At 43.2% G+C, this 26,487-nt stretch overlaps 1 protein-coding gene across 1 annotated transcript in view; it reads right to left on the bottom strand.

Moving 5' to 3' along the window:
• Window positions 1-22,482, bottom strand: part of dcun1d1 (DCN1, defective in cullin neddylation 1, domain containing 1 (S. cerevisiae)) — a 46,391-nt gene extending 23,909 nt beyond the window's left edge. Inside the window, exons 1-2 of the mRNA XM_060921496.1 lie at window positions 22,384-22,482; window positions 7,127-7,340 (exon numbers count right to left, since the gene is read on the bottom strand). Coding sequence (XP_060777479.1) covers window positions 7,127-7,340; window positions 22,384-22,386 — 217 coding nt within the window. The 5' untranslated portion in view covers window positions 22,387-22,482. The remainder of the gene's footprint in view (window positions 1-7,126; window positions 7,341-22,383) is intronic.
• Window positions 22,483-26,487: the final 4,005 nt, after the last annotated feature.

Raw genomic sequence — 26,487 nt, 5'->3', positions numbered from 1 at the left:
TGTTTACCTGACATGTTTCGACGTACGACTGTCGTCTTCCTCAGAGTGTCACCGGATGTTAATTGGTGACGCATCTTTTATCAGCTGATGTTTCTGAAGGCGTGGCCTTCCTGTCTGGATTGACAGGTCGGTCACGCCTTCTACTGTCTGTTTGTCCCCTGCAAGATGGCACTCCAGGTGTGGGAGAGCATGTATGCTCCCTCATCCCGGTTGATGGTCCTCGGGCTTCGCTTACGGATCTCCATGGCCTCCCTGATCCAGCGCTGATGTTTGTTATCTTCTGTGCGGATGACTCTGGCATTCCCCCAGTCCATAATATGATTTTCCCTTTTACAGTGATCTGTTATGGCTGACTTATAATTTTCCTGTTGTGCCTTTTCTTTTATTGTTCGGGTTTGTCTTGTAGCTGTCTCCTTTTCGCACTCTTTCTTATGTTCATTTTTTCTTGTGTTGAAACTCCTTCCTGTCTCCCCGATGTAAGTTTTATTGCATAATTGGCATGGAATCTCATATATGGTGTTGCATCTGCTGTCTGGATGTATTCTGTCTTTGGGATGAACCAGGATCTGACGGAGTGTTGTGTGTGGTTTGACAGGTGTGTTAATGTTGTGTTTCCTCATTGCTCTTTGAATGCGTTCACCGCGTTTCTGGAGCAGAAAGCACTCACTACAATACCAGCAGAATACAGGCCAACACTCTGGAAACGTTACGTGGATGACATACTAGAAAAAGTGAAGAGGGGACACACTCAACAACTCACCGACCATCTCAACACCATAGACAATACCGGCAATATAAAATTCACGCATGAAGAAGAAACGGAGAAGTCAATAGCATTTTTGGACTTAAAAATACATCACACAGAAGATGGGGACATCAAAATAAAAGTACACAGAAAACCCCCACACACCGACCAATATTTAAACTGGACTTCCAAACACCCCATAATGCACAAAATATCAGTAGTCAGAACATTACATGAACGCACAGCAATAATTACAGATGCACAGGACAAAGAACAGGAGGAACAACATATACAACACGCACTGAAGGCATGTCAATATCCACAATGGGCAATATCCAAAGGGGCGGAACAGGTTAAGAACAACAAAACACAGAAGAAAGAGAAAAAACAAACCAACAAACAAGAACACAGGGGAGTAGTGACATTACCATACATCAGAGGAATAACTGAACGCATTCAAAGAGCAATGAGGAAACACAACATTAACACACCTGTCAAACCACACACAACACTCCGTCAGATCCTGGTTCATCCCAAAGACAGAATACATCCGGACAGCAGATGCAACACCATATATGAGATTCCATGTCAATTATGCAATAAAACTTACATTGGGGAGACAGGAAGGAGTTTCAACACAAGAAAAAATGAACATAAGAAAGAGTGCGAAAAGGAGACAGCTATAAGACAAACCCGAACAATAAAAGAAAAGGCACAACAGGAAAATTATAAGTCAGCTATAACAGATCACTGTAAAAGGGAAAATCATATTATGGACTGGGGGAATGCCAGAGTCATCCGCACAGAAGATAACAAACATCAGCGCTGGATCAGGGAGGCCATGGAGATCCGTAAGCGAAGCCCGAGGACCATCAACTGGGATGAGGGAGCATACATGCTCTCCCACACCTGGAGTGCCATCTTGCAGGGGACAAAGAGACAGTAGAAGGCGTGACCGACCTGTCAATCCAGACAGGAAGGCCACGCCTTCAGAAACATCAGCTGATAAAAGATGCGTCACCAATTAACATCCGGTGACACTCTGAGGAAGACGACAGTCGTACGTCGAAACATGTCAGGTAAACAAACCCAAAAACTAGATGTCTGATAAAAAAGAAAAAAAAAAACTAACTATATTTAATATAAGACATAATGAACGTAATCAAAAAATATATAAAATTTAAAAAAAAAAAAATCCCTCCCTCCCTACTGAAAATGGAAACGGATTTTTTTTTTTAAGGATGGCCTCATGTTCCTCTAATAATATTCTAAGTTAGTAAAAGTCAGACAAGTTGGTTAGAATCTAACGTCTGGTCTGGTGATCCAACCCTGTCAGATATAGGGTCGTCTTGCTGCCGTCCAAAACAGTCCGCCATTCATCTCTGGCGACCATCGCGACGGGCGATCCCAACTTTAACTTGGTGATTTTCTGATATTTTTTCTTCGTAATTTGGCTTTCGACATTTCCGCCAACGGAACTTCGTTTCATTATCTCATTCAAGAGGACATAAAGTTAAAGACGAGCAGGCGATAACTGCAGACGCGAAAAAACAAAAAATGGTTGAGTGTCGCGGGTTTTCTCGTTCTCTCGCGCGCATCATTAATAGCGCCGTCTGTATGCTTTAAGGCCCTGTCACACTATAGCGTTTTGTTCGACGTTTGGTTGCGTTTTGAAAAATTTGAGAAACGCCGGGGAACGTCGACGTTCTTCAAATTAAGTTTCTAGGTCAACGATGTTGTAACGTTCTTGTAACGCTTGGGTAACGCTCAGCCAACGTTCACTCAGCGTCAGGCGACGTTTGTGGTCGAAAATAGCAGCAAAACCTAGCGTTCCATAGCGTTCTCAGCGCTTTGATAGCGTCCACAGCGCTTTGATAGCGTTCTCATAGCGTTTGGGTAGCGTCCGCCTAGCGTCCAGGGAACGTCCTGACTTTCGAGTAACGCCCGCAAACTTTCATGTAACGTTCCTCTAACGTGTAAGTAGCATTTTGATAGAACGTCCTGAATTTTTGTGCACACCCAAAACTATTTTTCACCCTCAGCGTTCGCCGACGTTCCCCAACGTTTGCCGACGCTTGTCTAACTTTCTTGTAACTTTTTTCTAACGTTCCTCTGCGTTTCACAACACGTTACTCGAACGCTGGTGAGAACGTCGTAGTGTGACAGGCCTCTTATCGGTAACTGCTAAGACATTGGGTGGCTCAAGTGTGCACCCCGCGGCGTATCGAATTCTGCTCGATTCATACGTGCGCGCTTCCGGCATTCACTCCAATCCACCAGTTACGCTGATCGGTGTACCGACCGTGGAATCGGCGTATACCGCGGGGTACACGCTTGAGTCCACCCGTACAAGAACGTCAACTATTAATTTTCGCCAACAAACATATCAAGTTATATATATTTTTTTAAACTAATCGTGTGTAGTAAGGGCGGGCGGGAGATTTTTAGGTCGTCGTCGGGAGGATTTTCTAAATGTTCCCTAAAGCGGGAGATCTCCCGCCGTGGAGCCTCTGGTTATAACACCTATCCTGTTTTAATAAGAGTCAACCCACAATCAATCAATGAAGTCAAATCAGTCTTAGTTGAGCAAGTCGGTAACGGTATTTCTTACTTTCACCATAAATTTTTATTTATAGGACTTTGGTCTAAAAGGCCTCGGCTTTAAAGGACATGAAACATAAAAGCACGCTAGATCAGTTTCTTTCCATTAAAAATATGAAATAATTGCATCAACAAATACAAAATGATCTATTAAATTCAGCAAAATTGTTATATTCGTGATGATTATATGGCATTTCTGCTCGAGCTCCGATATGCATATTTTACAACCGGAAGAGCCGCTGTCACGTGATCATACGTCACAAAAACTTTCGGGCACAGCACAAGCGGGTAGATGAATATGGAGAAGTGTGAATCGTGATGATGACGAATGCGACAAAATAGTTTTTGTGTCTTGGATGACAAGAAAATTGTTTCGTTTTTAGAGTGTTTAACGTACACTGAACATCATGGTGTATTGCGACCTCCCAGTCAGTCAGACGCGCTGTTACTCCTGTTAGCAATGTAGCTAGGCTCAGTATGGCCAACGGTATTTTTTGGGGCTGTAGTTAGATGCGACCAAACTCTTCCACGTTTTTCCTGTTTACATAGGTTTATATGACCAGTGACATGAAACAAAGTTCAGTGACACAAATTGAAACGTGGCGATTTTCTATGCTATGGAAAGTCCGGACTATAATGACAGGCGTACTAACACCTTCTGCGCGCTTCGGCAGCGCATTGATACCTTCACTCGGAGTTGTACCGTTATTTTTTAGACAGGGCGGACGGACCAGGGCATTCGCCCGCCTGGCCGTGCCCGACGAGGAGCGCTCTCGGCCGGCTTGGGAGGCAGACGGCAGCCCCTCCTGGAAGTGTGGTTTTACCATGGGCCTCATGCGGTAAGGATTAGTATTATAATTTTGGGTGTATCAATTATTGATTATCATAATTCTGACTCGTTTCGCCATTTTGAATGTTTTCATCTCAGACTCTGGAAGCATTGCATCTCAATCAATCTTGAAAAATATAAAAAAAAACCTAGCTTGCAACGGACTTTAGCTAGATCTATGATGAACTTTCAATAATACTTCTTTCAACAGATCATTAGCCTTTGATCAGAATTGTTTTTAACTTACCAGGAAGTGTTATCGAGCCGACCGCTTTCAGTTTCATGGGGACTGAATGAACTCTCACTCTCAGAATCATCTGACCCGTCAGAGTAAAGACAAGATCCATGTTCATGTGAATTTCCAGCTATCAGTTCGAATTGATAGGGCTAACTTCACATCTCTGTGAAACATCGGGAATATCACTGTCGATGGTGTCCATTTCGGTAACCTGTTTACATTAGATTCCCAAGCGCTGGATCCTTGGAAAGTTTTTGTGACGTCACGGGTCACGTGACCGCTTAGCTAATTAACGAATCATTGTTTTACGCTGATGTATAAAAATTTGTAGCCTACAAATAAAAAAGTCATTCTTCTCCTGCGCAAGTTTCTATGACCCGCTGGGGTTCACTTCCTGTGTGACGTTCGCTGACCGAATGGAGAGAGCGGGAGGGTGGACTACTATCACGTCTCCATGTGATAATAAGTGAGTAAGTGCATTACTGAGTGTCTGAGCAAAGAAGAGCCTGAACGTTGCAACCTCCCTATTGGCTGTTTGTAAAAATGTATCAGTTGTTGCCCTTCCCACGGGAATCATCGCGGGCTCGAGAGACGAGACCTGACGAGTTAGTTCGTTGGTAGCAGAACAAAATGTCTGGACACAAATCGGGTTTTCAGAAAAGGAAAGAAAATAAACGGAGGGTCGAAAATACAAAAAAGGAGGCAGAAAATGCAAAACGAGTTTTAAGGTAGGACAAATGGTTACTTTTCTGAGGCAGCCCGTCGTGGCTGCAGGCTTTCAGTTGTGTCATTTAGGGTGTTCACACGGCACATATTTGCATCGATGCTGCCCCGATGTATTTTGTTGCGATATATCTTACACCGGTGTAAATTTTGCGCAGCATTCACACGTCACAACCCTGCTTACTAGAGAGAAGCATGTTAGCACCAGTGCAGCCCCACTTGCGTTCACACGGCAGTTTCTGCGACCGTGTTATAGTAGCAAAAACTTTATTACTATCATTTCCTTTGATAGTAATAAAGTTTTGATATTTCCTTTCATTACTATCATTTCCTATCATTATTACTATCATTTCCGATAGTAATAATGCGGAAATGAAATATGCGCATGCGTGAAAATGTACTTCCTTTTCCCGGTTGTCATGGCATCACCAAGCGCCGGGAAAACAACGTGGATGAAGACACCAGTGTTGCCAGATATTGCTGACGTTTTCCATCCCAAAATATGTTCAAATCCTCCAAAATGCACTTAAAACTGCCAAATCTGGCAACACTGGAAGACACGCAGTTCTGTTGTTGTTGATATTCGCCATTTTGGAAGCGCAAAATACCAGGATGCAAATTATGCAATGCCCGTATGTAATCAACTCTCCTGACGCGTAGCGAGTCTACCCCTGTAGCGTTCAGACGTCCCATTGTATATCGGTGCTGCCCCGCAAACTAGCATTTACTCCGGAGTAAATTTCTTAAACCACCTCCCGAGCAGGGTTAGATTTGCACCGGTTTAAGCAGCTTTCAGGGGCGACACCAGTATAACTTTGTACCGTGTGAACGCTCTACTGGGGCAGCCCCGGTGCTACACCGGAGTAAAAGTTGCCGTGTGAACACCCCTATTGAATGGTTACTTTTCTGAGGCAGCCCGCCGTGGCTGCCTGCAGGTTTATTTATTATAGCCCATTTAGTTAAAATAGTTGATCTAAAATGTTTATAGTTATAGTTATGTGATGGTTGTCCTGATTTAGACTGGTGTTTTGTTTTTTTTGTTTTTTTGGGGGGGGGGGGGGGGGGGGGGGGTTGCGCGATGTTGCACCCGGGTCCAGATTAGGGCAGAACCGGCCCTGGCTACATTTCAGGTGTAGTTTGTTTTATGTATGTATGTACTTGCATAGATGTGTACTTGGTCTTCCAATACGGCGCCTAACAAAATCTCGCGGCGCGGTGACGTCATGCGGTAGCCCTCTATAGGGCCTGACTAGCCTTTGGTAACACACTAAACGAATTCTCTTTCATTTTTTGCACTTTTTCTGTTTGTGTAGATGGGAAGACGTACTGAGAATCCAAATCGCCAACATTTGAAATAATAATTGTTTTGAATTATTTCTTGTCTTATTTAATGAAGGTTGTAATAGAATTAGCCTACATTTGGCTTAAGCTGGATGAGACCGAGACATAATTTTATAGCCATTTGTTAAACAGCTGACAGGGAACGTAATTAACCGTTCCGGGAACGAAATTTTTTTGTTCTAACCGGTTCGGGAACGTCTATTTAATGGTGGAACCCAAAACCGGAAACGTTAAAATTCCGTTTCTGTTCGGAACGAACCAATAGGAAAAAAAATTCTGGTTCAAAGCCCTGGACGATTTTCACATTTTTGACGCCCTGCAGTGATTTAGATGTCATTTCTTATGTCCTTTATACATAATTATACCCAGAAAAAAAAATCCATGTCCCATGTCCTTTAAAATCGGCTCCCGCTGCGACGTCACGCGCTCAGGGCTGGCTGGCTCAGCGGGGCAGCTCGAATGCCAACTTTGTGGTCGATTTTAACTCTCGAAAATATTTTTTTAAATTCCCATTTATGCAGCATACAAGAGTCGAGGATGGAGATACTATCCACTCAGAAACGTATTTAAAAATAAAGGTTCTGCGTATCTGCTTTAAAACACAGGGTTGCCATGGCTACTGATGAATCGTTCATTTGCAATTCCTTACCTCTGTACCGATTGTAGAGTTGCTCAAGCTTTTTCCTGTCGAACAGTCCTTTCAGATTCTGGATGTAAAGTTCAGGATTCTGGAAGAAGTTATCTGTGGCCACCTCTAGTTTCCAGTCATTCTGAGCCAAGCAATTCAGCGCTGTTTTCTCGTTCGACTGCGTGAAAATCATGAACTGGCGAACTTTATCCTTCTGCGAGGATTTCAGCTTGTTCTGTCGGAGCAAGACGCAGAGATAGAACTGGTTATACGGACCTTTCCGATCGGGATGCCCTGAGATTTTAGTCTCATCTGAATCCATGTCAGTAATTACTTACGTGCCATATTTTACCTTCAAATACCAAAAGGAAAGATTGTCGTCATTGTTTAAAGGGGAAAAAGCTCCGTAAAGAACCTGTAGATCAATCTTTATAATTAGAATGCGAGACAGTTTTGACATGCTGGTCTCGTGTCACTTTCACAACCACTTCATCTCAAGCTTCAGCTTTAATGCTAATACCAGCGTCAACGCCATCCCACAGATCGCCAACTAGCCTAGCCTCAGCCGTAACTCAAATACTTCACATACAGTGGTGCATCATCAGATTTTCACACAAGTCCTAAAAGTAGATAAAGAGAACCCAGTTAAACAAATGAGACAAAAATATTAGACTTGGTCATTTATTTATTGAGGAAAATGATCCAATATTACATATCTGTGAGTGGCAAAAGTATGTGAACCTTAAGGATTAGCAGTTAATTTGAAGGTGAAATTAGAGTCAGGTGTTTTCAATCAATGGGATGACAATCAGGTGTGAGTGGGCACCCTGTTTTATTTAAAGAACAGGGATCTATCAAAGTCTGATCTTCACAACACATGTTTGTGTATCATGGCACAAACAAAGGAGATTTCTGAGGACCTCAGAAAAAGCGTTGTTGATGCTCATCAGGCTGGAAAAGGTTACAAAACCATCTCTAAAGAGTTTGGACTCCACCAATCCACAGTCAGACAGATTGTGTACAAATGGAGGAAATTCAAGACCAATATTACCCTCCCTAGGAGTGGTCGACCAACAAAGATCACTCCAAGAGCAAGGCGTGTAATAGTCGGCGAGGTCACAAAGGACCCCAGGGTAACTTCTAAGCAACTGAAGGCCTCTCTCACATTGGCTAATGTTAATGTTCATGAGTCCACCATCAGGAAAATACTGAACAACAATGGTGTGCATGGCAGGGTTGCAAGGAGAAAGCCACTGGTCTCCAAAAAGAACATTGCTGCTTGTCTGCAGTTTGCTAAAGATCGCGTGGACAAGCCAGAAGGCTATTGGAAAAATGTTTTGTGAATGGATGAGACCAAAATAGAACTTTTTGGTTTAAATGAGAAGCGTTATGTTTGGAGAAAGGAAAACACTGCATTCCAGCATAAGAACCTTATCCCATCTGTGAAACATGGTGGTGGTAGTATCATGGTTTGGGCCTGTTTTGCTGCATCTGGGCCAGGACGGCTTGCCATCATTGATGGAACAATGAATTCTGAATTATACCAGCGAATTCTAAAGGAAAATGTCAGGACATCTGTCCATGAACTGAATGTCAAGAGAAGGTGGGTCATGCAGCAAGACAACGACCCTAAGCACACAAGTCATTCTACCAAAGAATGGTTAAAGAAGAATAAAGTTAATGTTTTGGAATGGCCAAGTCAAAGTCCTGACCTTAATCCAATCGAAATGTTGTGGAAGGACCTGAAGCGAGCAGTTCATGTGAGGAAATCCACCAACATCCCAGAGTTGAAGCTGTTCTGTACGGAGGAACGGGCTAAAATTCCTCCAAGCCGGTGTGCAGGACTGATCAACAGTTACCGCAAACGTTTAGTTGCAGTTATTGCTGCACAAGGGGGTCACACCAGATACTGAAAGCAAAGGTTCACATACTTTTGCCACTCACAGATATGTAATTTTGGATCATTTTCCTCAATAAATAAATGACCAAATCTAATATTTTTGTCTCATTTGTTTAACTGGGTTCTCTTTATCTACTTTTAGGACTTGTGTGAAAATCTGATGATGTTTTAGGTCATATTTATGCAGAAATATAGAAAATGTTAAAGGGTTCACAAACTTTCAGGCACCACTGTAGCTGCATTCTGGGACATCAAGTCCAGCATTTGCGCCAACCTCAACTATTTCTACACTGGATTTAACATCTGTTGCCAGTGGCAGCTGGCCCACAGGGGGCGCTCGGGTGCCGCCCTCCCAGATGTGGAGGGGAAAAAATATTAAAATTTTTTTTTTACAAATTTTATCATCAATGTCAGTTTTACTTAATAGTGTGTGCCTACATACAATTTGAATTATTCAAACAACATTTCCACCAACTGACACTCATACGAATTTCCACAGACAGACTCGTATCATTTCTCTTCGTAAGTGCAGCGAAATAGCCAATCATGTATGGTTGCTAGGGAAAAATAATAAATATTTGGCCAATCAGCATCGCCGAATTTAATGGGTTTGGGGCGCTGGAAATTTCACCCCTGCTACAGAAAATGCGGGAAAGTTTTGGATCGCTATGATGATAAACTTGAGGTCTCAGGTCAGTCAGTCAGAGAGATGATAGCGATGACGACAGTTGAGGGGCAGCTTCCACCAAATATTAAAAATATAAAAAAATCCGTGTTAAGGAGCGACAAGCTCGAAATAAACATCACCCAGCCAACCAATGAGAAAGTTAAAGCTTACAACAGGACCCAATGCACTTTTTTGTTTCCCCTGCATCCTTTTCAAAAATGACAGGTGTGATTTGACGTGGATGCGGTCTGGACAAACTGACTTAAAGCACCTCTCCGAACGCATCAAGAAGCAGGAAAGATCAAGAGTTCACATGGAAAACTGCGTAAAGCTAGCTGTGCTCGGAAGGATTAGCATAGTGGTGCAGCTAGACGATGGGCACCGCAGTGCTGTAAGAAGGCACAATGAAGAGGTCGATAAAAACCGTCATGTTTTATCCGAGATCATCGATTGTGTTAAATTCCGTGGTGCTTTTGAACTCGCAATGCGGGGACATGATGAAACTGTTGTCTCTCAGTTCTGAACTGGACAGTAACGTCAAATCCTTCACTCTGGCACAGAAATCTTACCCTCATCTCAGAAACACACACACCACCTCTCTCTCTCTCTGGTTAGAGGTGATGTAGAGCCCTGCACTCCCGCGGGAGTCCCGCGGGACCCGACGCAAAGCAGTGCAGCATGGGACAAATTTTGAAAGCTCATTGCGGGCTCAGGCGGGAGGGGGAGTGCACAATGCGGGAGAGGTGATAAGCTGCAGTCCCGCCAACTAAAAACGTGTTTAAAATAATTATTAATTTATGTCTATCGTATATAATTTGTGCTGGATATTTTATTTGGCATTAATAAAAACATTTTAAGATGCCTAAATTTGCGGATGTGGTCTAATCTCGCGTACGTTTCCGATTCCTTTCCGCTCTTCCGTGTTTGAGATCTCCGATCATGGCAAAGGAGCAGAGCTCCTCTAGTGAAGCTCACAGTGCTTCAGAAGTAAGTGCTGCTATAAAAAGAGGTACATTTACCGTTAAAAAGTCAAGAGTCCTGAAATCAGACATTTGGAAGTAGAGGTCTGCGCGGGACAGAATTTTCAAGCCAATGACAAGAACTTTCGTGAGAAATAACGCAAACGTCTGCATCATGCGGGATTTGCGGGCGGGAGCGGGACAAAATATGGCAGGCGCGGGCGGGACTGAAAATCATAATTCTTTGCGCGAGCGGGACTGAAAATTCTGTCACGCGCAGACCTCTAAGGTGATGTTCAAAACTAGACTTTTGGTTCATACATGTGTGTGTTCATACCAACTGGGAGGTCCGTATCGTGAAATACCGTGATCGAGGCCTTGAAAGTACTGACCGAGGCCGAAGTCATGATATTTCACCATACGGACCGACCTTAAGCTGGTAAATAATATATTTATTTTTTTCTTTACCAAATCCTAACAGAAAACGAGAGCGCCTGAAAGGGAAAACCGAGCCGAGACGCCATTTTGAATCCTCATTCACGTCTGTAATGCAAATGGCTTCCTCCTCGGTATACAAATGCACTTCCATAGCAGGAAAAAAACTACATTTTGCCGCCTATGTAGTCCCCTATTTATACAAATAGGAGTCATTCAGGATTCAGCCATGTTTTTGCTCGGCGTTAGCAACAGTTACAGGTTTTTAGCTTTCTCCTGGAATGATTTCTTTTATTTTGTCTTCATCAGGGTAGTAAAACTCGCTTTCGCTTCGAACACTGTCGTTACCGCTATCCATGCTGTAAAATTAATGCTATTCTCCTGAGAAATGCTGGCAAACATAAGATTTTTGATAATCTTATAAATAAATCTTGTTAAAAAAAAAAAGATAAATGTTGACAAAAAAATTCTACTACGTTGTTTGTTGTTGTGAACGAACGAGTCGCTAGAGGTCCATAACCGGGGTCCGTACTGTAGGATACGGACCCGCTCGCCAGCCAATCAGAGCGCAGGATTTGGACCGCGAAAAAATAAATACGTTATTTACCAGCTGGGAGGTCCGCATCATAAAATACATAAAAAGTATTCAAGGCCGAGGTCACGGTATTTCACCATACGGACCGACCTTAAGCTGGTAAATAATATATTTTTTTTTCTTTACCAAATTCTAACAGAAAACGAGAGCGCCTGAAAGGGAAAACTGAGCCGAGCCGCCATTTTGAATCCTCATTCACGGCTGTAATGCAAATGGCTTCCTCCTCGGTATACAAGTGCACTTCCATGGCAGGAAAAAAAACTACATTTTGCCGCCTATGTAGTCCCCTATTTATACAAATAGGAGTCATTCAGGATTCAGCCATGTTTTTGCTCGGCGTTAGCAACAGTTACAGGTTTTTAGCTTTCTCCTGAAATGTTTTCTTTTATTTCGTCTTCCTCAGGGTAGTAAAACTCGCTTTCGCTGTGAACACTGTCGTTAGCGCTATCCATAATGCGGTTCTCTTGAGAAATGCGAAAATAAACGCTGACAAAAATTGCTACGATGTTTGTTGTCGTTGTGAACGAGCGAGTCGCCAGAGGTCCGTAACCGGAGTCCGTATCGTAGGATACGGACCCGCTCGCCAGCCAATCAGAGCGCAGGATTTGATGGAACACACACACACACCATTTCATAGTCACTCTCTCATACAGAAATCTTACACTCACCTACGAAACCTCCCTCTCATTCACACACACTGTTGATTTGTAGAGCTTCAGCTGAAATCATACCCTTGCTGTAAACTTCTCTCAAGAACTTGAGTATTGTATTTGATACCGTTCCTTTCCAAAGCATAAACGGAGCCTAACATAGGGCCATTATTAAAAAATGTTCTGTTTCCGGTCCACCGGCCGGGTGAGTGCCGTTTGTGCGGTTTAAATTTTTTTTTTAACGCCGGTTTTTCGACATTTTTTTCAGGTTCGTAAATCTAAAATCGAACTTGACATTTCCGCATTCCCAGGGCTTTCCACTAAGGCTCATACTAGCCAGCCATGACAAATAAGTAGCCAGCCGGGGGGGGGGGGGGGGGGAGTAAACACAAAATAAACTCCTGTGCACGCAGTTCCCAGGATTAAATGTATTCTCCACAGACCATTTATTTATCCACTTTACTCAAATACAAAGTAAAATGGCAGTAAATCTTCTTTCTTTTCTTGCGTATTGCATCATGAGGCGTTCCTGGCTTGTAAATCTCTTATTTTCGGTGCATGACACATTCACGCAGCTGAGCATGCTATGAATTAACAACGACAACGGTCTGCAGTGGGGCGACACAATTACACACTCAGCGAACATTTCTCCATTTGTGTATGAAAATACACTCCAACCACTCAGTTTGGGTTCATTTACAACCAACGGTGTCTTTTGATGCCAGCACGTAATTGAACGAGAGAAGACTGGTTTACCGGAGACAAAATAAGCGTCATCTCTGCTTCTGTTCCCTCCGACACACTACTGCCTCCGCCGAGCGCGCGCGCACACACCGCATGTCGGGGCCACGGATGAGTTACTCTCCCTTGATCAACAAAGTCTGCGGGGAATTTGTGGTTATCATCGGTACAAACGGCGCGAATCACAACTTAAATGAGTGCGGTTCAGTTTGACATTATTGTCAGTCCGTTAGATAAACATTTCATTTTATTAAAATCGAAAATTAATATTTAGAGCCTGTGGGCTACAAAAATAATAGTCATTAAAGTAGTCGGCTGTATGGCCGGCAGCCGGCGCTTGTGGAAAGCCCTGCATTCCGCGCAGAATATAGAACTGAATCAGCTCTGCGCATGCGTCGTGCGGCACAAAGAAATGTCAGCCACCATGAAGGAAGGAGATCCGGAGTTTTCAAACATTTGCTTAAGTGTGAAACCGCAAAATGGTATTCTAGCGAACAACAAAATAGTAAAGATTCAGAAAAACAAATCATTCAGTGATCATTTTAATAGTGTAATTTCATCCGAACTCGGCCTAACGCTCGATTTAGAACTACAAAAAGTCCGTGTGTCGGACATTTTAAGTACCTTTGTAAAAGTTTTGCAAATGTTGCAGTCAGCATTTAAAATAAAGTTTTTGTACAAGTTTCAGTTGATTAAACTGTCATATTTTATTAAATGTGTCTGCTTTTGTAATAAAAAAAAGTACTGAAAGAAAAAGCAAACACAGCATTGCGATTTCTTATCCATCCATATATATACACAGTGGTGCTTGAAAGTTTGTGAACCCTTTAGAATTTTCTATATTTCTGCATAAATATGACCTAAAACATCATCAGATTTTCACACAAGTCCTAAAAGTAGATAAAGAGAACCCAGTTAAACAAATGAGGCAAAAATATTATACTTGGTCATAGGGCTGTGCCGATAGACGATGCCATCGTCCATCGACGATGGTGGTCATCCATCGCGATGGAGAGCCACCATCGTGATACCACGCCCCCTCCTGTCATAATCATGCATACGGTATCATCTGGGCCTATTTAACCTAAAAAGTTAGTTTTTTGTTAGTTTAGTTAGTTAGTTTTGTTTAATATATAAATATATTATATAACATGTATATATATAAATACATAATTATATAAATCATTATAAAGTAATATCCTATTACCGCTTGTTCACGTAGGCTATGGTGCAGGGACGTGCTAGTGAACATAACGTGGTTACACAAATACAGTATGCTACTAATAATAAATTTCGACTTCATTTTTTAGCCTACACTATACTTTTAATGTAAAATTTGTCATGTTGTTCAAACAAATAGCCACTATTAACGACTTCAGTCGGGAAATATTGCACCTTATCAAACGGCAGTGAAGCGCAGACTTCGGCAGAAGTCAAATAACTTGAATCTGGTAAACAGGCCTACTTTCAGACTCAAAATGGTCCACTCTAAGCCATAATGTCAAACCAAATGGAAGAATGAAGGTGATTCTGATAAATGTAAAGACAGTAAAAAACAATATTAAATCATGATTTTAAAAGCTGGTTCAATAATTCAAACACTAATAAATTGGAAAAATTAGCGCGTTCAAGTGCGCACTAAAGGCCGAAACGCATCTTCAATTGATATGGTGTAAATAAACAATGAGTAATAGCTTAAGTGTAGTTTCTTCTCATAGTTTGAATACTAGTCTTTCATTGTTAGAGCAGATTAATATCTTGCCGTGATCAGTGAGTGCTCGGGGAGGTTCGTTTCCACCTGCGCTTTGCGCAGCTCATTTCTCCGAAGCCAGCTGTGCGCAAACGCAGTGTTGACTGCTCGGCAAACTCCAAACGCTCGGTCTGTACTGGCCCTCTGTTGCGCAAGCGAGTTGGTTATGGCCAGGTTCAAATTGTGCCCAAAACAACTTAACCACGGCCATTTCAATTGCCTGATGACTGTGACAATATTCGCCCCGTTGTTATACAGGCGCTCTTTTTCTCCTCTATTTTCCATTCGGCAAGTGTCTCGCGCAACGCGTCTTCTAAATTGTCCGCTGAATGTGTCTCTGGCATGAAACTCGTCTGCAGGCATTTGGACTGCATTGCCCACTCTCGGTCCACATAATGTACGGTAGCTGACATATAGGGCATCATGTTGCAGCTGGACCACATATCCGTTATCAAGACCAAATATTCCACATCACCTAGCGCTTTTTTTTCCTTTACGTGCCAAAGCCTCGGATGAGTATCTAATACTTTTAATAATAATAATAATAATAATAATAATATATTTAATAACGTGGTATTAAAATCCCCCGCCCACGATATCATCGTCCATCACGATGTTTGCACTGTAAACATCGTCGATGCCAATTAAGGGGACATCGCACAGCCCTACTTGGTCATTTACTTATTAAGGAAAATGATCCAATATTACATATCTGTGAGTGGCAAAAGTATGTGAACCTTTGCTTTCAGTATCTGGTGTGACCCCCTTGTGCAGCGATAACTGCAACTAAACGTTTGCGGTAACTGTTGATCAGTCCTGCACACCGGCTTGGAGGAATTTTAGCCCATTCCTCCATACAGAACAGCTTCAACTCTGGGATGTTGGTGGGTTTCCTCACATGAGCTGCTCGCTTCAGGTCCTTCCACAATATTTTGACTGGATTAAGGTCAGGACTTTGACTTGGCCATTCCAAAACATTAACTTTATTCTTCTTTAACCATTCTTTGGTAGAACAACTTGTGTGCTTAGGGTCGTTGTCTTGCTGCATGACCCACCGTCTCTTGAGATTCAGTTCATGGACAGATGTCCTGACATTTTCCTTTAGAATTCGCTGCTATACTTCAGAATTCATTGCTCCATCAATGATGGCAAGCCGTCCTGGCCCAGGTGCAGCAAAACAGGCCCAAACCATGATACTACCACCACCATGTTTCACAGATGGGATAAGGTTCTTATGCTGGAATGCAGTGTTTCTCCTTTCTCCAAACATAACGCTTCTCATTTAAAACAAAAAGTTCTATTTTGGTCTCATCCGTCCACAAAACATTTTCAATAGCCTTCTGGCTCGTCCATGTTCTTTTTGGAGAGCAGTGACTTTCTCCTTGCAACCCTGCCATGCACACCATTGTTGTTCAGTGTTCTCCTGATGGTGGACTCATGAACATTAACATTAGCCAATGTGAGAGAGGCCTTCAGTTGCTTAGAAGTTACCCTGGGGTCCTTTGTGACCTCGCCGACTATTACACGCCTTGCTCTTGGAGTGATCTTTGTTGGTCGACCACTCCTGGGGAGGGTAACAATGGTCTTGAATTTCCTCCATTTGTTCACAATGTGTCTGACTGTGGATGGGTGGAGTCCAAACTCTTTAGAGATGGTTTTGTAACCTTTTCCAGCCTGATGAGCATCAACAACGCTTTTTCTGAGGTCCTCAGAAATCTCCTTTGTTCGTGCCATGATACACTTCCACAAACGTGTTGTGAAGATCAGACTTTGATAGATCCCTGTTCTTTAAATAAAACAGGGTGCCCACTCACACCTGATTGTCATCCCACTGATTGAAAACACCCGACTCTAATTTCACCTTCAAATTAACTGCTAATCCGAGAGGTTCACATACTTTTGCCACTCACAGATATGTAATATTGGATCATTTTCCTCAATAAGTAAATGACCAAGTATAATATTTTTGTCTCATTTGTTTAACTGGGTTCTCTTTATCTACTTTTAGGACTTGTGTGGAAATCTGATGTTTTCGGTCATATTTATGCAGAAATCTAGAAAATTCTAAAGGGTTCACAAACTTTCAAGCACCACTGTATATTATATATATATATATATATATATATATATATATATATATATATATATATAAAATAAAAAAATCCCTCCCTCCCTACTGAAAATTTTTTTGCTCACCCGGTGGACAGGAAACGGATTTTTTTTTTTTTAAGGATGGCCCAGCTGTAAACTCTTAATTTACTTTTATCTGTGAAACTGCTGATATTGAGAAGGAAATTAAATCATTATTGTGGAATTGTCATTTTCTGACAGTTCGTTTGAATGCTTATACTGGACTAGGCAGGGGAATCTATTGGCACACCAGGAGACATTTTAAAACCTATAGATAGTTTTCACATGACGTCACAGAGTCGGGGATTCCCTAGTGGCGGCCATCTTGCGGGTCAAGCTTACCGTACGGGTGACTGAGCACACGTTGTAACGCGCGAGTACAAAGTCTTCAAAAGAACCCAAGCAGGCTATTTAAAGCAAGCAATGGTGCACACCTATTGTATTCACGGCTGTCGTAATCGGTCAGATGATGAAGTCAAGCGGAGCTTTTATGGAATTCCCACTGTACGGGAGCACAAAGGCGAGCAAACAAAGAAACTCGGCATACAAAGGAGAAATCTATGGCTTGCGAGAATCAACCGCAAGGATTATCAGCCTTCCAAACACAGCAAAGTCTGCTCCAATCATTTTATAAGTGGTAAGTTGTTTAAATAAACAATCAATTGTGTTTAAGTTTGTTTTTTGGAAACCAAAACATCATGTGAACAATCTCTGGAGAATGCCTAACTGGAACCGCTGAGTGTACGTTTACATTGTAATGTACACTTAATATCGCTCGTTTGTCACGTTTCTATTTGAAACTTGTCACTTCACTCACGCAACGGTCATTTTTGAAAAACATTTTAGGTCTATTCTGTATGATTTGATTTGTGTTTGGGATGCAAACAGCGCGCCTTTTGGTGGATGCCGCCTGAATCGCGCAGATCCGATTTTTTTTTTTTAGGGGGGGCGTTGGAGTGTCTGATTATAATTTCAAAGTAAATTCTGTATTAAAATTACTAAATAAGCAAATCCGTTACAGTCCATGAAACAGGAAGTATAAGGATGAGAAAAAAACAGTTTAAATCGGAAAGCTGCGCACATTTGCGCAGCCCGAGCGGTGTGCAGGACTGCGCAAATCAGGGATGAGAATGGGACATTTAAAAAAAGTCTGCCAACTTTCCCACATTATATATATGTTTTCAAATTCAATGATGGTTTAAAACGTTTATAAACTTACTTTTATAACATTTAATAATCCCTAGTACTTATTAATCACTAATTCGTAAGTAGTAATGATTAATAATCAATAATAATTACTATTACTACTAATTATTATTAGTGGTTGTTAATATTATTCTTATTATTTTATATTAAAAACACTCGTAAACGATAAGTAATAAAACTAAAAAACTTTTTGTACAAATTATTTATACTGTACTATATTTAGAATTATTGTATTTTCTGGAGTTCTTTTTAATTGAGTTTTGAAATAAAGGTTGTTTATATATTTATATTAAACTTGGTACAATAAACAAATGTTAATTATGTAAAAAAATGATGCTAATCATTATTATTATTATTTCCTATAAGCCCCATTTTCCACCTGACTCTTGTGCGCATGCGCGAGCTCCCCTTCGTTTCACTCCGGAGCGCTTGACCTCTAACACGTGCGCGCGCCTCGTGTCCGTGAAAAACCAGTTTCCCAGTGGGCGTGTCCCCAGCGCTGCGTTATCGTCTTTAAACACATTTGTGCGATCCAGCGCTTTTTATCGCAAACGAGTCTTCTCCTTATTTTGGGGGTATCTGCCATCCCCCAACCACTTGTCGTTAAACAGATATCTTCCCATAATTATCACTGCTTTCTAGCGCCTGCGTAAGCTACCTGCGCATCTCTCACTCTTCCCACCCACCGCACCACACCGCCTCCAGTAGCCTCCTAACGTTAGCTCTTGATCTACGGAATGCACAGAAGACGCACAGAACCGCCCCCAAAAGGTGCGCTGGTCACTTTTAAAATTACAGTTAAAAAAAAATACCCCAAACCGGATGGAGACATTTCACTCGTTCGGTCCAATATTAAATCTAAGGGCCTCTGCATGCTCTTGTGACAAGGCTTTCGCAGACAGCTTTTCGCAGACAGTTGTAATTTATCGTTGAGCGGGGAGTAATAGGCGTGCGCGATGTTATTCACCGCCGCAACGCAAGGGGGCGCGAAGTCGCTAGGAGTAGTTGGTGGGTGTGGTTAGTGGTGTGTTTATCCTCCGGTTACTTATAATGACTAGAACTGGAGTCGTATAGATGTACGTACTTCCTCACTTCCTCGATCAACCGCTCTTCGTGCTGCTCCATCTTCACTTGTGTTTTTAAAAATGACGGTTGTGAAAACAAAACAAACCGGGAAAGTAGGGAAGCGGAAGTGCGTGTACAGCGGATGTAGAGTGGACCAATCAGAGCCCTCTTGTCTGCGAGGCTTCTGCGGTGGTCACAATTTTTGGGAGGTGCGCGCAGAGCGTCTGCGAAGGGGGTAGGCTACGCAGACGCCATCTGCGACACCATCTGCGAGGACTGGGTTGTCAGCATAAATTGGCCTTAATACCTCCCTTTCGAAAATTCCAGTCATTCCAAACAATTTAAGACGTTTTTAGGCCTTGAAAACCGAAAGTTGTATTTAAGACTTTTTAAGGACCCGCTGGAACCCTGGCCTGGCCTCGCGCCGACCCCTACCCCCCCGAAATTTTCTCAACGGATTTACACGTTTCACAAAAATGACATTTTCAGCGGGAAAAACTCGGAATTCCGCAGATCCGCGGAAAATTCTCATCCCTGGCAAATGTGCGCAGCTTTCCAATTTAAACTGTTTTTTTCTCATCCTTATACTTCCTGTTTCATGGACTGTAATGGATTTGCTTATTTAGTAATTTTAATACAGAATTTACTTTGAAATTATAATCAGACACTCCAACGCCCCCCCTAAAAAAAAAAAAAAAAACGGATCTGCGCGATTCAGCCGTGAAAAAGGCGACATCCGCCAAAAGACGCGCTGTCAATATATAAAGTTGTATATAATCAGACAGCCTTTAAAGTTTGATGAAGTCAGTTTCAGGCTTTGGAGCAGGCTTTGGCAGTTTCAGGCTTTGGCAGCCCTGCATAGTCACTTAAAAATGCATCTTTGTCCACTTCGTAGGGGTCAATTCCCCCAATCAAGAGCAGTTTGGCTGCATACCGTTGTCGTCTAATGTATCTATATACTTCTGTTTGCTTGATTTTGCCGACATTGATCTTTACTTTAGAAAACTGACTATATGTGACGCCTCACCAAATCCAGGGACATATGTCGGCCGAAACAAATCCGAGATAATCGCAAAAGAAGCTTTTTTTTTTCCGAAATTTGTGATTTTTGTTTTTTTCCATCATGTGCAAGTTGAGATCTTGAAGAATGCAATCAGTATTTCAGATAATAGATTGTTTTGTTGGAAAAGCATACATTTTTTGTTGCAAATTGTCTCGTTTTTGTCAGGACTGTAGCCTGCTGGGGGGTGTGGGTAAATTACCATATGGGCCATTCACGTGACGAATTAAGTCTTTTGTTTTTTTTTCCGCGAATCAGCTGTATGATACGAGCTGAGCTCGTGGCTACTTAAGCTGCATACAGGCGTGTAATTTCACTATGGAATGAGCGAGCTAAACAGAGCGCAGAGGAGCTGAAACACCGCGAAGCAAACAGACGCACGGTAGTTACATCGGAGATAACCATTTCTAGCAAAAAAACGCAACCAAAAGGAAGTGTTCTAAGACTACATATTCCATCGGAGGCATTGGTGTGTGCAAGGCGCCGTTTCTCTTTCTGATGGGGTGAGTTTATTAATCTAAGGCTGTGTGGTTATTTTTGCATGTAACGGAGAGTGTTGTGGTTTGGTTAAGCCTAGGTCACAACCGGACGTACGATTTTTTGGCCTTTCCCAAATCGCTGGGTTTTTTTTTTTTGTTCATGGAGAAAGACGCGCGTTGGCCGTAAGTTTGTCTTGCAACCTGAAAAAAAAAACGTAAGCGCCCATAGAGTTTGTTTGACATGACAAAGAACCTCTGCGGCCGGTCTGCGGCTCGAAAATCAGCACATCACACGCGCGCTCTCCGTGCGTTTCTTGCATGTAGACCGGCCGTAGGAGCACGTACCGTACGGCCGGTTGTGACCGAGGCTTTACATGAAACTAGTGTTGTGTTAGTTGTGTCATCATCGTGCTATCTTTCTTACGGTGTGAGTAATTTTTCAACCACAAAACGTTAAAGTATACTTTAGGACTTATTTTTGTACTTCATAATTGTGTTGGGCATACTTTGCATGGAAGGAAAATTGACGTGGTGATCTTTGTTTACATGAAAGTAGCATCGTGCTAGCTCGTAGGGGGTGGGGCTTTCCTTAATGTCATGCAAATGAGCACCATTATGCGCCCGCCCTGCACCCAGAGTAGCTGAGATGGAAAACTTTGAGGGCGATTTTCTCCCTTTTCTGTTTTAAGAAGTATACACTTTCAAAAGGCCACACATTCTTCAAATATTGTCAGATCTCCACATGGAAGGCATCGTTGGAAAGCTTAGAAACTGTACTTTCTGAATCTGTCAATAACTCAAAATGCCCCCGGGCCGACATGCGTCCCTGGATTCTGGTACATATAACTTCATAAATTCGTCCGAGATAACGTAGCCAGTAATGGCAACGGTCCGTTTTGTTTGCCCCACAAGATGGCGGCTGGAGGGCGTTCCCTGGAATGCCGTGACGTCAGTGACAACTATCTCCATTCTAACTCTTCTCATAAAGGTCCCCTTGTGACGTCACTGCGGCACATAACTACCAACTTCTCACAGGAATAACGAAAATTCAACACTAGCCAACAAATTAACGCTCCAAATCACTAAACACCTCAGAAATAGTTCAACCTAAACATGTCTAACGCGCTTTGGAGTGGAGTTTTCCTTTAACAACTTAATTATGTTCATATTTAGCAGGCCTGTTCAATTCAGTGACATACCCAAGCTTAACGTTTTATCATATAACCAATGAAAATACAATTAGCAATAATTTACTGACAACATTACGGTCATTTAATGACCTCAATGAAGCTGTTTTGCCAGGGGGGAAAAAAATTAAAAGAAAGTCTAAAATTGCGTGTTCAAATCGAAGCTACCAGGCTAGCCATGTCCGAATACCAAATAACTAGCTGCTCCCTACACATCCGCACTAGATACGGAGTGAAATAATAGCGCGCGCGGCCTTTCCTAGTGCACTATATGTGCGTTTAGGATTCAGCCCATGAGCGTTGACTGATCTAGCCGCTTAGCAGCTCTGTCCAAACTCTCCAACCACCAGACACCGGAAATTACATTTCTAGAGTTTCAACATCAGCCTGGCGTGTGTCCTGTGAAAACAAAACAAATAACCCTGTCTTTGTTATTAATTATTTTTTCATTTACCATGTTTGTGATTTCCAGACTCCCTCTTCCGCTTTTCCCCTCTCACCCGTCATCGACTTCCGTTCATGCGCAGTTCAACTCCACCCGCCCCTTCCACACATCAACAGGCACACACAGGTAGAGATGTGGCTGAGGAAACCTGTTTCAGCGGATGAGGTTGTGATTCCTCGCCTTCAACAGCTAAAAGTCACCAAAAACACTCCTTCAAATTGTAATTTCAACCCGTCAGCTTGGAGGAGTTTTCTCAGCTGCTTGCTTCCAGTTCCTCTTTCAGTTACAGAGTGACGTCAAATCAACATGGCGGCTCAAACTGTGGCCAATATGAAGTCTCTACTTTTAGAGGAATTTATCGTTGTATTGGCTTTAAATCAAGTAATACACAGATACATGATTTTGATTAAATATTTAACACTATACTAAATTTTTGAGAAGGCGGTCATCAGTTCCAGTCAAAAGTTTGTACACACCGACTCGGCGGCACGCTCGCCTCACAGCAAGAAGGTTCTGGGTTCAAACCCAGCGGCCGGCGACGGCCTTTCTGTGTGGAGTTTACATGGGTTTCCTCCGGGTCCAAAGACATGCAGTTAGGGTAATGTGGGGTGGCCTTGGGCTGAAGTGCCCTTGAGGAAGGTACCAAACCCCTGACTGCTCCCCGGGCGCTCTAGTGTGGCTGCCCACTGCTCTGGGTGTGTTCACTGCTTCAGATGGGTTAAATGCAGAGGATGAATTTTGACTGTGCTTGAAGTGTGCATGTGACAAATAAAGGTTTCTTCTTCTTCATTCATAGATTTTGCAGTCGTATCTTGACTACGTTGTAGAACAATTCTTAAGAAATCACACGAAATAACGGCGGCACGGTGGTGTAGTGGTTAGCGCTGTCGCCTCACAGCAAGAAGGTCCTGGGTTCGAGCCCCGGGGCCGGCGAGGGCCTTTCTGTGTGGAGTGTGCATGTTCTCCCTGTGTCCGCATGGGTTTCCTCCGGGTGCTCCGGTTTCCCCCACAGTCCAAAGACATGCAGGTTAGGTTAACTGGTGACTCTAAATTGACCGTAGGTGTGAATGTGAGTGTGAATGGTTGTCTGTGTCTATGTGCAGCCCTGTGATGACCTGGCGACTTGTCCAGGGTGTACCCCGCCTTTCGCCCGTAGTCAGCTGGGATAGGCTCCAGCTTGCCTGCAACCCTGTAGAAGGATAAAGCGGCTAGAGATAATGAGATGAGATGAGACTTTGTGGGCGGCACGGTGGTGTAGTGGTTAGCGCTGTCGCCTCACAGCAAGAAGGTCCGGGTTCGAGCCCCGTGGCCAGCGAGGGCCTTTCTGTGCGGAGTTTGCATGTTCTCCCCATGTCCGCGTGGGTTTCCCCCACAGTCCAAAGACATGCAGGTTAGGTTAACTGGTGACTCTAAGGCCCAATCCCAATTCTAATTTCTACCCCTCCCCCTTCCCCTCCGCCTTCCCCTTGGCCCTTCCCCTTGAAACTGAGCTACAAGGGATAGGGCTTGAAATTCAACCCTTACGTATTGGGATAGCCCTTCAACGATCGCATACGTCATCGCGTACCTCCATCAGCGTTTACGTTAGCAAAACGCGACCAAATGCGTCATTGGCTGCGACCAGCCGCTCCAGTCAGAGCCAGAACCAGAAATCTCTGCTGGCAGGGTGTGATTTGTTAACTAACACCACTGAATGGGATATCTTTGGCGCTTCGTGCACCACATCCGACAGAATGAGGTGTCAGAACACTCATGTAAACAATAAAAGCGAGAATAACAGAACAAAACGTACGTAGTCAAGCAACCGAAAACAATACTCACTCCCAAAGCTTTTTAGCAGCAGCTTGGATTTCAGAAATCGCTGCTCATTCTCAGCTCGAAAGCGAATCAAGCAGCGTGTTTCCTCTGGATAACAACTTAAAACACGTAAATAATGGAGAAAATACATTTATGACAATCTTTCGCCGCGGGAACCGCCATCTTTCTGAAATCCGCATGAAATCTCGCTGAAATCCGCATGGCATTGTGGGAAATCACTCAAACCCCTTCGTTCGGAGTCAGCTCCAGGAAAATCTCCGTTTGGAGGGGTACAGAAGCCCTACCCCTTCCCCTACCCCTCCGCGTTAACTGGGATTGGGATACCCCTACCCCTTCACGTGAACGCGCAAAATGGAGGGGAAGGGCCAAGGGGTTGGTCCAAGGGGTGAAATGGGATTCGGCCTTAATTGACCGTAGGTGTGAATGTGAGTGTGAATTGTTGTCTGTCTCTCTGGTGGTGTTTACATTAGACCGTATCAGCGGATCATCAGATTAACGTTTTTAAAACAATTCGCGTGCACACAGCAACGTCAATACACAATTCGCGTGCACACAGCAACGCCAATACACGGATACGCTAATCACATGACTAGACGGCACGTAAGTTGAAATGTGTCAGTGCGGCTCAGCGCTTCCTCCTCAGCGGCTGCGCTCCAAATCACTCCGCCCTGAACAGCGAGTGCCCTCTGGAGGGTGCGCACTCTGGCCCTGCGCAGCTCACAGAGCGCGCGAGTGAAGCGCACGAGCAGTGATTCGGGACTGAGCCGCTGTGTGTGTGATCCCAGTGCATATCGGGCATGCGCAAGTCACTCACCACTTGCAAGTGGAAGGATGGCAAGCCTAAAGACAATCATAACTACACAATGGGCAGTATTTGCATCTTACCATGAACAACATTAAGAATGACAAAGCAAAGCATTATATTCATACTTTTATACTCTTTAATGAAAAACAAAAAGGTGATACAAGGCGGAAACAATAGCAGGAAGTGAAGTCCGCGCCGTTTTTCAGCAGTCGCGTCACATGACCAACGTGGCATGAACAACACCAGAGAATCAGGAAGGTGGATGTCACAGTGATGTTGTCCAATGACGACGTCAGCTAGAGCTCAGCACTGCGTTTCCTCGTATCTCGATGTTTACACAGCACCAGATCAGATACGAACTGGGTTGAATACGTGGGCCCTGGCGGATTCAAGTTGTTCCGCCTGTGGTGTCGTTTCCCAGCGTTTTAATGTGAACGGACAGTGCATCCGCGACGAAAACGAGACTGATACGGTCTAATGTAAACACCACCTAAGTGTCAGCCCTGTGATGACCTGGCGACTTGTCCAGGGTGTACCCCGCCTTTCACCTGTAGTCAGCTGGGATAGGCTCCAGCTCGCCTGCGACCCTGTAGAACAGGATAAAGCGGCTAGAGATAATGAGATGATATGAAGTACCCTATGGGTCCTTGTGGCTACTGCTTATACAAGGGTGTCTCAAAATACATGCAACTCATGTCACTGCTAATAATTTTGCCAATATTAAAGGGCATATCACGGGTAAATTCAGGAGCAAGATCAATGTAATTCTCCTATTTTATAATAAACTTTGGTCAAATATCTGTCACATTTTGCATTTTGTGCAAGTTTTTTACCTTGTGCAATACCAGAAAAATTCAGTTGAAATCAAGCCATTTCAGGCGAATTGGTCCGCCTCTGAAAAAACTTGGCATTTGGATTTCCCGGGAAACATTGATTTTCGTGACGTCGTGTGTGGGACGCCTCCTTCTGAATCCTACATCAGTGCTGGTTTGTTTATGAGAAAATGACCTGGTGGTTTTCTGCAAATTTCTTCAACGTTATCGCGTAATGATTAAAATGGTTAACAGATGTATCGTAGGAGGGTGTAGCAACACCAATCTTGATGGGATTAGTACTCATTGTTTTCCAAAAGACCGGACAATGAGAGAGAAATGGGAGCACTTGGTCTACACAGGCTGTGCAACAATGTGTTCTGGGGCACACAAACCCCAGATGAGGTGCTTCAGAGGCCCTTGCAATCTGTGAAATGTACAGCCTGGGTGGCCATCTCAAAACATGGCATAATCAGATCATTTTGGTTTGAAGATGCAGACAAGGAGGCAGTCACTCTCACAAAGGAGCGTTACCTTGTGGTGCTCAACAAGTTAATCGTGGCGTGAATCAAGATGTGTAATGGTTCCAACAAGATGGGGCAACTCCACATACAGCCAACATCAGACTTTGATAGATCCCTGCTCTTTAAATAAAACAGGATGGTGTGTAAAACATAA

Source organism: Neoarius graeffei, chromosome 1 (genome assembly GCF_027579695.1).
Source record: "Neoarius graeffei isolate fNeoGra1 chromosome 1, fNeoGra1.pri, whole genome shotgun sequence".
Classification (NCBI taxonomy): Eukaryota; Metazoa; Chordata; class Actinopteri; order Siluriformes; family Ariidae; genus Neoarius; species Neoarius graeffei.
This window is presented reverse-complemented; position numbering and strand designations above follow the sequence as displayed.